Genomic DNA, 14668 nt, shown 5'->3' with positions numbered 1-14668 from the left:
TAAGATCAAACCCGATGTCATCTCCCGCCCCCTGCGGAACATGTTTCTGGAGGCGCGGGAGAAGGGCATGCTTCCCCACGACCAGAGACTGGCCACCATTGTGGTCATTCATAAGGAAGGGAAACCCAGAGATCTGTGCCGGTCGTATCGTCCCATTTCTCTGCTGAATGCTGAGCCTAAGATCCTGGCTAAATTGCTGGCCAACCGTTTGATTGGCGTGATTGGCGACTTAGTGCACCCGGACCAGTCCGGCTTTATTCCACACCGCAACACTGCCCTTAACTTGCGGAGACTCCATGGAGCCCTTGCTAGGGCCCACATGCTCAGGGAACCAGCCGCCCTGGCGTCCCTGGATGCTACGAAGGCGTTTGACTCCCTTGAATGGAACTACCTGTGGGCAGTGTTAGCAAAGTTCGGATTTGGTTCGGAATTCGTAGGGTGGGTTAAGCTTCTGTATGCCGGCCCGCTGGCCAACGTAACGGTCAATGGTCGTGTTTCCGCGTCCTTTGTTCTCCACAGGGGCACCAGGCAGGGTTGCCCCCTGTCGTTTGCATTGGCACTTGAACCGTTGGCCGCGTGGCTACGGCACCACCCAGATATAAACGGGATACGGTGGTCCCCTGGATTCGAGGACCGAGTGTCGCTATATGCGGATGACATTTTGTTGTATCTCACCTCTCCTTGCAAGTCGCTTATTGTGGTGTGTGATGTGCTTCGTCTCTTTGACCGGCATTCCGGCCTGGTTATTAACTGGTCGAAGTCACACCTGTACGTGCTGAGAGGAGGGACGCCTCGACTTCCAAGGGCCTGTGGCATACAGGTCGCGAGGCAGAGTTTTAAATACTTGGGGATCTACATGTCAACGGACCCCAAGATGCACTATATGAATAACTTGATTCCCCCTCTCGTCCGTCTCCGACGTGACGTAGAGGGCTGGCGTAGACTCCCGCTCTCCCTCTCTGGGCGAGCGGCATTGTTTAAAATGATGTCCCTGCCCAGATTCCTGTATGCTTTACAAAATACCCAAGATCCGGTTCCAGCCAGTTACTTTAGGGAGATCGAGGGCTTGCAACGTGCCCTGCTCTGGGACGGTAGGCGACGCATAGCCATCACGAAGCTTACGCTCCCGTGGTATGACGGAGGTATAGCATAGCCTGACATCCGGAGATATTATTGGGCCTCCCAGTTGGCGGCCCTTAATCACGGTCTCTACGGTCCAGCAGAAAGCCCAGGCTATGCCATGGATCGGTGGCTCCTGGACGATGGGAAGTATCACAGGGCGTTGTACTCGAGATCTCTGGATGGTCGAATGTCGGGGCCAACGAAGACAGCGGTGCACATATGGAGGGCGATCACGAAGTCACAGGGGTGGAAGGACAGACTCACGATGGCAACCCCTCTCTACGGCTCTGAAATCCTGGGTAAACTGTGGCACACCAAGGGATTCGACAAGTGGGACATGATAGGTATCTCCAAGGTGGAAGATATGATAGTGAGAGGGGAAATAAAATCATTTGCTTAATTACAGACTGAGTTCCAGCTGGGCGGAACAGAATATTTCCGGTACGCCCAGCTCCGTCATGCACTTCTGGCAGTTATGCCGGAGGGTGAGAGAATCCCTGAATACTCCCCCTTGGAAGATAGGGTGTTGGACGGCCATATGCCTGATAGCGCTATGTCCCTCATTTATAAAAAACTGATCAATGTCCGTACTGACCTCCTCTTGAAGGCGAGAGACCAGTGGGTGCGGGATGGGATAGAGCTCGATGACGAAGACTGGCAATGTGCGGTGTCCTCCCCCAAGGAAGTTGCTATCCCTGCTAGGCTGCGGTTGGTACAATTAAAAATTCTTCACAGAGTTTGTCACGGGTCCCAGATTGATACACATGGGTCATTCAGTGGATGGACTTTGCAGGCGTGGATGTGGCGCCTTAGCCACCTTCATGCACATTATCTGGGAGTGTAGTGCAATAGCCTCCTACTGGAGGCGGGTGCACATGATCATGAGTGAGGTGACCGGGGTAGATGTTCAGGCGGAGGCGCGGCGCTGCCTCCTGAATGTCTGGGGCCCAACTGATTATAACAATGCGCAAACCCAATGGGTTACCCTAGGAAATATGGTTGCGAAACGGGACATTGCACAGCTGTGGGGCGCCGCAACAGCCCCAAAGGTGGTACAGTGGAAGGCCAACATGGATTGGTGTATGTTCCGAGAGAAGACGGTGTACGTGGCCAGGGGTAAACCCAAAAAATGGCAGAAGATATGGGGGGCCTGGAATGAGTATAGGGGTGACATCTGCATACCACCTGACACCGCCCCACAGGAGGAACGTTTGACCCCATAATCTATAACTCCAACACACGTTTAGAATGCATAGCCATCCTGTGTTTCCCTTCCCCCCTATGGTCCTACACATGAGTACTGTTTTTGATTGTTATTGTGGTTATTGGGCCTAGCCGACTCCGGGATTGGGCTCTGTTGCACAATTGTTTCAATTGCCTTGTTTCTTAGCACTAGTTCTGGTGCTTTCCTTTCTTATACTTGTTACTCGTTAAAAAACAGAAAATTTCAACCTTGATATGTACTGGTAACTTGCTCCTTGTACACTGGCCTTCTGGTTAACGATATGCTGCCTAGCCTCCGGGATGTATGGCTAAATAGCTGTGTGCACCGATTTGAAAATAAAGGTTTTAAAAATAAAAAAAGAAACTCTCTGGCATTATTCCTTTCTGGGTAGGGGATTTGCTTAAGAATGTAGGCAGCTTAGCTGGATTCGCCAAATGGGAATTGTTAGGAATAGAGACATTAGGAGGCTTCTCGAGAGGAGGAGCGTATGTCACTTTCAAAGAGCTGCAGCAAGACTACTCGATGGGACAGGGGAATGGCTCCGTTATATGAGACTAGGCCAAGCACTTAGGAAACATCTCAGGGAAGGGGAAACTATAGTAGAGGCCGGCCCGCTAAGGGGATCGAGTACTTACAGAGCAGATAAGACAATTTCCATATTTTTGATAAAATAATCAACAATGCTCCAGACCCCACGACCGCACTCACAGACATGGGAAGAAGATGTCGGCACATTAGACGATGAGCAATGGGTGGAAGTACTCCAAGGCCCAAGGGAAGTGTCAATCCGGGTTAGATTCGGACTCATCCAACAAAAGATATTGCATAGAGTGTATTACCCCAGGTCAGTACTCTCTAGAATGGGCAGGTGTGAAGACAAGAGCGGTCATAGAAGATGTGGGATGGAGGGATCCTTTTATCACCTAAGCTCTGTGGGTACCACGGACATCTCCCTGGGCTTTTGAAACAGTCTTGCTGACCCTGGCACAGCTCTTCCCTAGTGAGTCTCCCTGGGCCCAAGAGTTCAACCTGGTAAGGCTCAAGCTCCATGGGCTCAGTTCCCTCTAGGGTTTCCAAGTCCTCTCCCTGAGGAGAGGGGTCCTGAGAGTTTGGCTGTGTAGTAGCTGGTCCCCCAGTCTTCTCGCTTTTTCTCTTGGTTGGTTGTGCCATACTTCCAGGCTACAAACCTACTTGTTCACCCTTCTTATTGCTCTGTGCTCTTGTTTGCACACACACCAATTCAGGGATACCCAGCATGGGTTATTTGTTCAACCTCAGCCCAGGCCGAGGTTTCCAAGTCATTTCCAAGCAGACAGTCAGCTGGCAACTTCTGAGAGACCACTACCTGTTTCAGGCCAGTAACCCCTCCCCAGCCTATTGTCACCATAGCCATAGGGTGAATATTGGTAACACTGTCAGCATTGGTGACTGTGTGAGTTTTCCCAATCAGGTATTGCTCTGGGGAAACCAGTGTATTTTTCACCATAGTGACACTGGCATCTGTATCCCTCAGGGCTTCTATTCTAGTTCCATTAAGGTAAGGGTATTGCAAATACTTTTTCAGGTTGGGTGGCCACACAGCTACAGTGGCAAACTCCACCTCCCCTAAGGAAACTAGACTTGCTTGAGTGTATCCCCAGACTTGTTCTGGGCACTCCTCTGATCCCATTTGTAGACTGGCTGCCCCAGGAGTAGCTGTACTAGGCCTTGTTGTGGGGGCAATTTTTGCCTACAGTTAAATGTCCCAACTTCTTACAATTGTTACAATAGGCCTTGGAGGGATCAACGTTCTTCCCCCTATAGGGCTGAGGCACATAGGGAGTAGTTTGGGACCCACCCAACTGTACAGGTTTTGGGGCCCTTTGGAAGACTCAGACTTTTTATCTTGGGGATTCTCACCACCCTTCCCCTGGGGAGGTTTTGTAACCACCTTCTTTTGGTCACCACTAGTGGTTGTCCTGGTCACCCAAGTCTTGACCCAATGTTCTGCCTTCTTTCCCAATTCTTTGGGAGAAATTAGACCTAGGTCTACCAAATGCTGAAGCAACTTTTCCTTTGTGCAGTTACTTAATAGATGTTCCTTCATAAACAGATTGTAAAGTCCAGTAAAATCATGCACATTATGTCCAGCTAACCAACCATCCGGTGTCTTTACTGAGCAGTCTACAAAGTCAATCAAGGACTGGGTCTGCGTTTTGTGAGCCCCCCCTGAATCTAATTCTGTACTCCTCAGTAGGGAGTCCAAATCCCTCAATCAGAGTGTTCTTCCTGAGGTCATAGGACCCTGCATCTGGCCGAGAGAGGGTCAGAAGCTTGTCTTTGCAGTTACCAGAGAACAGTTCCCACAGGAGTGCCCCCCCCCCAAAGAGGTTTCTATACTCTTCTTATTTCACAAGCCCTCTTAAAGGCTGTGAACCACTTGGTGATGTCATCCCCTTCCTCAAATTTAGGGACAATCCCTTTGGGGATTTTAAGATCAGAATTCTCTTCGACATTCTTATTTGTATTATTGCTGCCACCACTGATGGGGGCTAACCCCATCTCTTTCTTTTCTTTCTCTAGAGCCAGGAGTCAGGACTCTAGGTCTATTCTTTTGGCAAGCTTTGCTAAAAAGTTATCCTCTTCACTGGGGATATTCCCAATGTTTTCTCTGGGACCTATCTCACCTGTGTGAGGCCTAGGATCCCAGAAATGGATTCTTGGAGTAATGGATATGGGGGCCCTCTGCTCTCTAGAGATGACTGGGGGTGGGGGGGGGTTGTCCTTCTCGGACACCTCTCCCCCAGCTGCCGGGTCATCACCATGCTCAGAGGGGTGGCCTTTAGCATACTCAGCCTGGAGCCCTTGTTTGGTTGGATGCAGGCCCATTGCTATATCTAAGTTTGCATAAGGACCTCAATACCATAAAAGACAAGTGTAAGTAAGGTGTGAGGTTGAGCTACTCAACTCAACCAGGTCCATGGTATTATCTTCACTAATAGCTGGGTTCTGTTGAGACATTCTAACCTGACAGTTCTAACCCTCTACCCTGGATTATAGCGACTTATTTTTCTAGAATTCTAATGGGACTTTAAGCACAGCCCTGACAAGACTTTTAGGATTTTGGAAAAAACAATTTCAGAATTCTAAAGGCAATTTAGGAGTTCTGTTGTGTGATCAGATGGTAACCAAGTAGTCCTTTTTCTCAATATGAGTGACTTTAGATAATTACTGTGCAGAAAGGCAATAGATTTTGTAAGTACAATAGCTACAGTGGTTGCAATTGGCAACACAATTTCTAACACAATTTAACATTGAGCTCAATGGGTTTTTCTACACAAATGCAGTTGATTACTTTAAGGATTAACTTTGCTAACCACAGGACTGGATCCTGGATTCAGTCCCGGGACCTAAGCTGTAAACAGTTAAGTAAAAGCGTTTTGGTTACAGTTGTGATTTTTAAAGAATATAAATGTATTTTGAAAGTTGACACTTTTCATGAAAACCAAGCAATGTTATCCTATGGGAGGAAATTCAAGTCACAGGTAACGTAGGTTCTCGTTACGTTCGTAATCCAGTACTGGACTTCTAAGTTCAGTACTGGGACCTCTACCTAAGACAGGTAAGCAATTACGTTTTGGTACTTGGTATGATTTTTAAAGAATATTTGTAGTTTGAAAAAATCGACACGTAGAAGAAATTTCACAGAAAATCAGTCAATGGTTTCCCATGAAAGAAAATGCAGGTAACTTGTAAGTACAGTTAGGATGACTTTTGCGGTTCAGTACTGGGCTAAAAGGTACAGTATTGGCTTCTCCCCTGATCACAGGTGAGTAATTCAGAATTCGTTATTCGGCTGATTTTAGATGAATATTTTACACTTTCAAAACTCCACACTTAAAAGAAATTTCAGTGAAAACCAGTCAATTCAGCAAAAAGTGGGGGCATACCATGCAAGAAAGATGGTACTTTCTCACACATGTTGTGAGAGGGGGTTTCAGTGCAGAGCACTGCTCGCTCTATGACAGCAGCAGGCAAATGTATTACTGGGTTTCTCAGTACCTTGTTTGTAATGACTAGGTGCATGGACTGAGTACTGAAATTTCTGTTTAATGGAACACACTAGCTATTAATGATGGCTCCTGCTTATGTTACATTTATGGGGGGAAAGGAGCAGTATCCACAACATCTATGGCAAAGTTTCAAAATTGGAGGAGGATATCACTGGGATCTAAAGGTACATAAATCAAACAACAAGCATTAAACATGCATTAGGTCTTGTCTTTTACTAAGTTAAAGCCGTTTGCTTTGCTATAAAATACCATTAGCAAAGCAAATGCTTTAACTTAATCAAAGGCGAGACCTATTGCATTTACAATGCTTATTTTTTTAGCTGTCTCCCACAAGTGCTTCCCCCCCACTCCATGTAGCTTTCTGTCATCCCATCCGCTTTTTCTTCCTGCGCGCTATTCTCTCCTTTTCTTTTTAGGTCGAACCTAGATCAACGCATGTGCTGCTGCTCGACTTTTTGTAAGTGGGGTTTCAAAGAGCTACCCACTGGCTTTTGCTGGCCTAATGCTTGCGTTCACGTGAGCGAGCCTAGCTGCCAGCTTTCGAGCGAGATTACTTTCACTTTGGGCGCTGCTGCGTGCGCACCACTCACGTATTTGCTGGCGCGTGTGTGCACTCCCCCCACCCCACCCACTGGTTTCTTACTGTCACCCTTTCAGCCCCGTCGCTTTTAGTCTGCTTATCAGTAGTATTTCTTTTATGGCCCAAATACGCTAGCTCCTGCACTAGCTGGTAGGACCCGTAAAGAAAATCACTCATATCTCCAAATCACGGCGATGCCATTTCTACAAACTTCTGTTTTTATTTAATATACAAGTGCATGCTGGGAGTTGCACTTTCTGCCATGCTGGGCCCTAGATATCGACCTGCGGTGGTTTGGATAGGGTCGGCCAAGGCCTGGCCCCGCAATGGCCTGTGCTGTACACTCATCCTCGACCTGACGTCAGCACGCTGGGATTTGTTTACTCTCTCACTCCTGTGTCTCTAATTGAGCGGCTTGCTTAATCCGGGTGTTTTTACCACAGTTCAAAAAGACTCTGGGAGACAAAAAGATTCAGCTAACCACAGGCAAACAAAGCGATTACTAGAAACCCAACGCCTGCGCACGGCCTTCAAACAGGCCCGCCTGTGCCCTTTAAGGAGAACTATGCCTCGGTTCTTTGGATACCAGCCACACATGCAGACAGACACTTGAGAGAGACAGACTTGGACACATGCCCTGGTCGGCTTCACGAAAGAGTCCTCGACCCTACAGAGACCCTCTTAAGAATGACATCTATATGTACACAAAACACAGTCCTAACACATGCCTTCAAATAAATGCCTGACAGTTTTTCCCGTTCAATGCTGGGAATCCAGCGCCGGAATGTGATGGAGGCCGGTGTAAAAACGCATCTCTTGTTTTCAGTATGCTTTTCTATGCCCTTCCCAGAGAGAGCGTAAATTAGTGTGATGTTGCCTCCCCGAGCTCTGCTTCTTCTCGTTATGGAGGAATGTGTTGTAGGATATGAGAAACACCCTGAATCTCCCAATATTTCTAACTGACAGGCCCTCTAATGGCCCTCATCTCTTCCCCGCCATCCCTTCTCAGTCAAACAATCATCAGTATGTAACAGTTGTCTTATTATTTCCAGTCGGGGGGAAGCCGAAGTAACATCACGTGCGCTATCACCTCTTAACATCACTGTAAATAGTGACGTCACACAGTCTTTGATTCCCATGACGGGCTAGAGTATTTTTTTTTAATTAAAGGCGTCCGAATGTGAATTAAAAGTGATTGACAACAGTCCCAAACAACTTGCTGTGAAAGCCAGCAACAGATGACGGCTAAAAGGCTATATTTATTTGAAACAGCTGGAATGAAGTATTCAATATTTCTAATTGATAAAACCACACAAAAAGCTGATACGTATCGTGACGTTCTTCGGGCTTTAAAATATGTGTTATGAACAATAAATAAATAAGCATCGGCATAGCAATAGGTCTTGCATTTGGGACCTTATAAGTGTTTAGCCATGCAATAAATGGTGTTGTTGCACCAAGGATATTCTGCAGCATAACTAAATACTTATAGGTTCCAAAAAGCGAGACCTTTTGGCTATGCAGATGCTTATTTTTGTTTTGTTTCTGGTCTAAAAAATCATATTTTTTTCTGCCATCCTAGATCAGTACACCATGGTACCCATGTAATTCTGCTGGCACGCACGCGTTCTGCGGCATGATGATGTCAGTGGGATTAGACTGCCGCAATCGCACTTTTAAAAAAAAATTCTACTAATTGTTACTTTAACAATGCTGCACAGCATCCCCCTAGCCCATGAAGCACCACCAAAAGCAATTGGCAAAGCCATTCTGTCCTAAAGGTGAGACCCACTGGCTATGTCCATGCTTGTTAATGATTTTTTAAAAAGTTTCAGATATGAGAGCTCTGGATATAAAATTGAAGGTTGCTTTTCAAAAGGTGTCAAAAAACAAAATGCAGTTCTTCTGGTGCTCAACATTCATCTTTCCCTGAATATCCCAAACTATTTGTACTTTGCTGTTTAAAAGAATACTACTTTATAACGTTTTCTGAGAACAACGTTTCATCATTTTTTAGGTCTCGCCTACGCAGCCCCCATGTGCTACTCTAGGAGAGGACCTTTTGGAATCGGTCAGCACTTTTCAAGCACTCAGGCTTGTGGCGGCATTCACCTTGCGGGAGCAAGCAGCAGCGCGTAGGGCCATCTGTTTCCAATTTGCGTGGCCGCGCGCGCGCATCTGCTCGCTCCTGCAAGGTGGATGCTGCCACAAGCACGAGTGCTTGAAAAGCGCTGACCGATTCCAAAAGGTCACTCTTGCTTCTGCGCCCAAACCCTCCTCTCACTCCTTATTACTTTGCAAAGAGGTCATTTCAATGGACAAATGGTACCACAGCTGGGATCTTTAATGTTTGATGAAACACACTACACACATCTTCACTGGATCCAAGTTGGCCAGTGATGGGCAGTCCGTGTACGTAACACAGATCTATGATATTGCTCTCTTTTGTTGGGTCATTGAGATGCTCATAAGGTCCACAATCTTTTGAATTCCCCAGTGTTTGTGAAAAATGCAAAATCCAACAACGATATTTTCACATTTTAGGAACATAATTCATAGTTCACGTATTTTCAAAGTTTGGCAACTAAGCAGAATTTCACATCCAAGTAGAATTTTATGCTCGAGTGTTTCTCCCGGATTTTATTGTGGAAGAATTTTGCTAAAAAACGGTTTTACAAGCCTACCTTTGTGGCATTTTTTTTAAAACTTAGCCAACCTCATGATTTTGATGAAGTTAAACAGAAAAATTCTGAAAGCTAGATGAAGCCGAATTTAACAACTTTGAATACTACTACCCCAAGGAGCATCGAGGTAATTGCCACTTTAGTATGCAGGCCAACTTTTGGACAATTCCTATTTCAATTCTTCTTTGACCTGTGGTAGAACTAGACAACTCACCTGCTTGCATACGTTTTTTTTGCAATGTCTGAGATGCTGTGGCACTTGGAGAAGAATGTTGTATAGGTTTGCCCGTTTTATTTTAAAGTACCTTTGTAGGTATATTGAAACGTGGAGTACAGGCTTTTGGATGCCTCGTTTACATCCAAGGAGACAATTGCGCTCGGTCTGTGTGATCCATACAGGAGAGCTTTGAAAATAGGAACAAGGACACCAATCCAGTATCTAAGCAGCTAGCTGCATTTCTATCTTTCTAGGTTTTCTCATTTATTTTTTGTGTGTCAGTTATGCCTTACAATACAAACATTTTAGTATTGCAAACATGTTGGCTACACAGAGACCAACACAAAACAGAGTGCATAGGTTTGAAGGCATAGTTGGTAGAGGATGTGGTGTTATGGCCAGAGCTGCCGATTTTGCAACTGGGGAACCACGCTTGAGTCTATCGGTTCAATATCCTGTGATTCTGGGCAAATAACTTCACTCTCCCTGCACCTAAAACCAAAATGAATCTGGCATTTTGCAATGTAACTGGTGCCCAAGTAAAGAATTTAAACGTCCATGGATAGAGTTCGCACTATATAAACAAGCATTGGCATAGCCAATAAAACTCGCTTTTGGGACCTTATAAGTATTTAGTTATGCAGCACAATATCCTTGGTGCAACAACATCAACTGTTGCATGGCTAAACACTTATAAGGTCCCAAAGGAGGCGAGACCTATTGGCTAGGCCAATGCTTGTTTTATTTCTTACAGGTCGCATCACAGTGCTTCTTACTAGACAGTGTCACGGTTTTAATACTTTTTCCCCATAGTTTCTTCTACACAAATACCTTTACCATTTTGATGATTTACAGTACAGTAGTTATTGGAGTTCTAATATTCTAATTAGATTAGGTTTGCTAATGACTTTGTATCTGCTCACAAAAGAGCATAATACTCTCCTCCGTCTTTAATAAAATCAGGATATTCCCGCATTTAGATTAGAAAAGGCCACATTTACAAACAATATAACATTGTCCTGTGTAACGTGCTATAATCAAGACCGCTGTTAATATGCACCTCTATAGCTGCTGCGTTTTCCACATACGTTTGGATTTACTGCACTTGCATAAATAATGTACAGATTTTCTTTCTAGCTTAAATCGATCAACCATAACTCTCAAAATTGCCACGCACCTCCACGCAGCACAGTGGAAGATACTTTGCAATAGTTAAACAATTTGGTGCTGATTTCTGTATTCAATTGATCAATGAAGTAAAACATCTGCACAGATTGTGATTTCACAGTTCTAAATGGCTAAATTATACTGCCAAACAATGTGCCGAATTAAACTTGCCTATACTTACCAAATAATTTAGTTAACCCACCCCATAATCCAATTCTCCGATGTTGAACAATTCCATTAGCCCCAACTCTATACAGATTAAATTACAATTTTGGATGGTCCAGCTTCGCTCCGGTCATAGTACAAATATCAAGCACATTCAACTTAAACAAACTGAAAAATGTAACCAGTCTGAAACAAAATATTGGAAAGTATTGCAATTTCAAATGTATTTCACATTTCACTCTTCTTTTACTAACTTGATATCACACCCCTGTACTAAGAAATAAACAAACAAACATACCAATCAGGGGCTCTCTGGTGGGGCTCAAAATATAGAATTTCAAGGCTCTTTCAGGAATTTTTTCCTTCGGCTCTGTAAAAGAACATTCAGAATAATGCACTTTATTAAACAGGCTGTCAAGGCAAAATATGTTCTCAAACAGGCCTACAAAATACTGCAGCATGCCACTTGTTGCATATGGGCATAGCTTGTGCTATATTCCAGGCGCTATTTCAGGCACAGTGGCAAAGAGGTAATCCGGACACGCACCTTGACTGTGCACCAAGTAAGAACCACATGGAAGAAAGGAAAGGGGGACCCCATGAACCCCACGTACCCCCCCAGTCAGCCCTCTGCAAGAAATTGGAATTCATTCGCTGAACCATCCTGCAGGGGGACATATGCCCCCCAATTAAAGTTAGGCTGCTTGCCATCTGCACAGTGAAAGGTTGAGCAATAGCTTCACACAACCAGTTCGACTTTAACTAACGCACTGCCACAAGGGCATGCACTAGCTTACGGGTATGCTGGGGCCAGAGCATTTACTGTATTACCGTGTATTGTCTAAGTCTACACAAAGCATACCCAGTTAAAGGTGTGCCACAGCGGGACAGGGACAAAGCGCCTACACGAAATACAGGCTTAGGAGTTTTACTTGGGGTCATTTGCTACAAATGGTCAATTTAATTGCTCTCATAATAGTGGTTTCTTTAGTTCTAGCAAGCTTTTCTTTCAATGCAAAGGGCATTGGTTTAACGTTAAGAGAGCTTATGTAGTGCCCCAAGCATCAGAAAGCCCCACTGACTTCAGCTGAAAAGAACATTTTACAGTGCTCTGGGAGAAACAAAACTATCACTGGTTTGACTACAAAAACAAATGCTATGATTGGCAGGTGATGGGAGAAATATAAGCTTCATAGAAATGTTCTTTGCGCAACTTAATACCATGCAGTACCCAACAGCTAGCTAGCTCATTAGGCATATTCTTCACACCCTACTAAGCATTTAATGTACGAAAATCCTCCTTTTCGTAGCTATGCTTTGACAATAAATGCATGGCAGTATGTTTAAAAGGATGACATACACAATCCCCATAGACAGCATTCACTACAAATACACAACAGCATGGAAGAGGAAGAGTTTGACACCAACGAATAAAGCTTTAGACATGTGTAATAGGCTGAGAACAAACTTTAATGCAACAATTAACTCAAGAGAACCAACAACTGAGTAACATTTGAAATCTGTAGCTCAGTGAACTAGGATATTTAAACATTCACTTCACTATCTTTATTCCTCAATATGATACTGCTGTGATGATTTGCTTTTATGCTATATTGCTGAAACGAAATGGTGAAAATTAAAAATGCGGGCAAATATATTTTCTGGGCCATAGTTAACAGTGTGACATTCAAAACAATAAAAAAAAAATCAAATATAAAAATCCATCACAAGTGATTTACCTGGAGGTTTTTCCATTTCCTGGGTCGCTTTAACATCTTCACCTGCCAGACAAAATAGCTGTAAGTTCTTGCAGCAGAATACATACATGTATATATATTTTTTGACTTTCAATGCACTAAAACATTCTAACTCCTTCAAAACTTTATATGCATTAAAAAAAAAAGAGTAAAACGCTCATGTGACTAGTTTGAAGTGATTCTCCACCATGTTATGCAACTAACATCTGACAAATGAGAACATCTACACAGAAAATACAATTCACTGTGCTTACCCTACCCTACCCAACCCTAAAAAAAACTAAATAGTAACTCTGACTTAAACCACTTTTCTAACCATATTAGATGACCCGTTGCAATATGCACTGAAGGAGACCCTCCCGCCCCCAATTCGGGCTTCAGGTGGCAATGCAGCACGGAGTTTACAGACATAATCGATCACTGAGTTGAATCACAAATGTTTAGTAACCAACAGCAAAAAGTGTAAGCAGTTACTTAACAGAGGTTAATGACTAGTAATCGATTACATACAAATGGAGGGCAAAAACAATCCCCAAAACTGTGCTGCTGAATTTAAAGTCTGTTTAAAAAAGGTAGATTTCCACAGAAATACTAAAGTCTTACTTGCTGCAGTTGAAGACAACCCTGGGGATAAAAAGCAATTCTTCAAAAGGAAAAAGAAAAATCCATCAAAAGGATGGATCAGCATCAATAAAATGACAATGAAGAAAAAGCTTGTAAAAAAGGAGATGTGAAATTATGTATTGAAAAGAAGTCTGTTCGTCCCCCCAAAAATCTACCCGAAGTGGAAAAAACAATAAGAGTAAAATAGTTTCCGAAGGGAGGGGAAAAAAAAATCACTTACCACTCAACATCGCTTTCATCTTAATACGACGAGATGAGTTGATCCCAAAATAAAAAAAAAATAAGAAAAGTTCCTGTTAATGCATGTATATCTTTCAAACATGTCACTCAATTCCGTAACAGTATTTGCAGACGTTACTCATTGAAGGCTAACTTTCTTTTGAAGTCCAGCCTTTTATGGCATTCTGCAAATAGCTGTAAATGTGGGCATCACGGAGGCAAGATTTCCAACGATATTAAGGTTAACACAGAGCAACTATGCTAAGCGATTAAGAAATGGGGCATTCACATGGGTGCGGCACAAGAGAATAGAAGTGTACCTATTACTATAGCATCAAAATTCCCAAAAAAGGTAATTTACGATTGTCAAGACTGACCAAATCTATTGTAACATTCTGTAGCCACCATTAAAGTGAGGGGGGGGGGGGTTGGAGAGGATTTTTTGGGCAAAAACGGTTTTTCCCAATGATAAGAAGTAGACATTGTTGAAATGTCATTCAGATGTCAGTATTACAAAGCCTGGGGGCTCATGAGCTCACTTTGAACACCTTACAGATGAGTTTTGTAACCACTCACTGTCTCACGAATAGGAGGCTACCTTTGCACTCTGCAAAATATGCTGCTGTCAACTATTCCACTTCACTAGTCGAAAGATGGTAGATAAGTGCAAAAGGTGATCTGAGAAACCGTTGAACTATAAACTCCAACCAAGAAAGCACAGATATGTGAGGTGATTCAGGCAACATACTGGATACAACAAATTCTGAGGGCACCAACAACAAATCAATATGTTTAGTGCTTTTAATTTATCAAATACTTACCCATCACGAGAAACATGAAAACATTTGAAATTAAA

General features: G+C 43.8%; 1 protein-coding gene across 8 annotated transcripts in view; it reads right to left on the bottom strand.

The window, feature by feature from the left end:
• The window catches only part of LOC147723150 (uncharacterized), a 518006-nt gene that overhangs the window by 236278 nt on the left and 267060 nt on the right, over positions 1–14668 (bottom strand). For 4 of the 8 annotated variants that reach the window (XM_086965540.1, XM_086965539.1, XM_086965538.1 and 1 more), the window contains 2 exons: positions 12952–12993; positions 11511–11582 (listed from right to left, as the gene is read on the bottom strand). In XM_086965540.1, coding sequence (XP_086821666.1) covers positions 11511–11582; positions 12952–12967 — 88 coding nt within the window. In that variant the 5' untranslated portion in view covers positions 12968–12993. Of the gene's footprint in view, positions 1–11510; positions 11583–12951; positions 13019–13813; positions 13833–14668 lie in introns of all 8 variants that reach the window. The other 4 variants (XM_086965536.1, XM_086965533.1, XM_086965534.1 and 1 more) reach the window with 2 other exon arrangements.

The sequence above is a fragment of the Lissotriton vulgaris genome, chromosome 4_1 (genome assembly GCF_964263255.1).
Source record: "Lissotriton vulgaris chromosome 4_1, aLisVul1.2, whole genome shotgun sequence".
Classification (NCBI taxonomy): domain Eukaryota; kingdom Metazoa; phylum Chordata; class Amphibia; order Caudata; family Salamandridae; genus Lissotriton; species Lissotriton vulgaris.
This window is presented reverse-complemented; position numbering and strand designations above follow the sequence as displayed.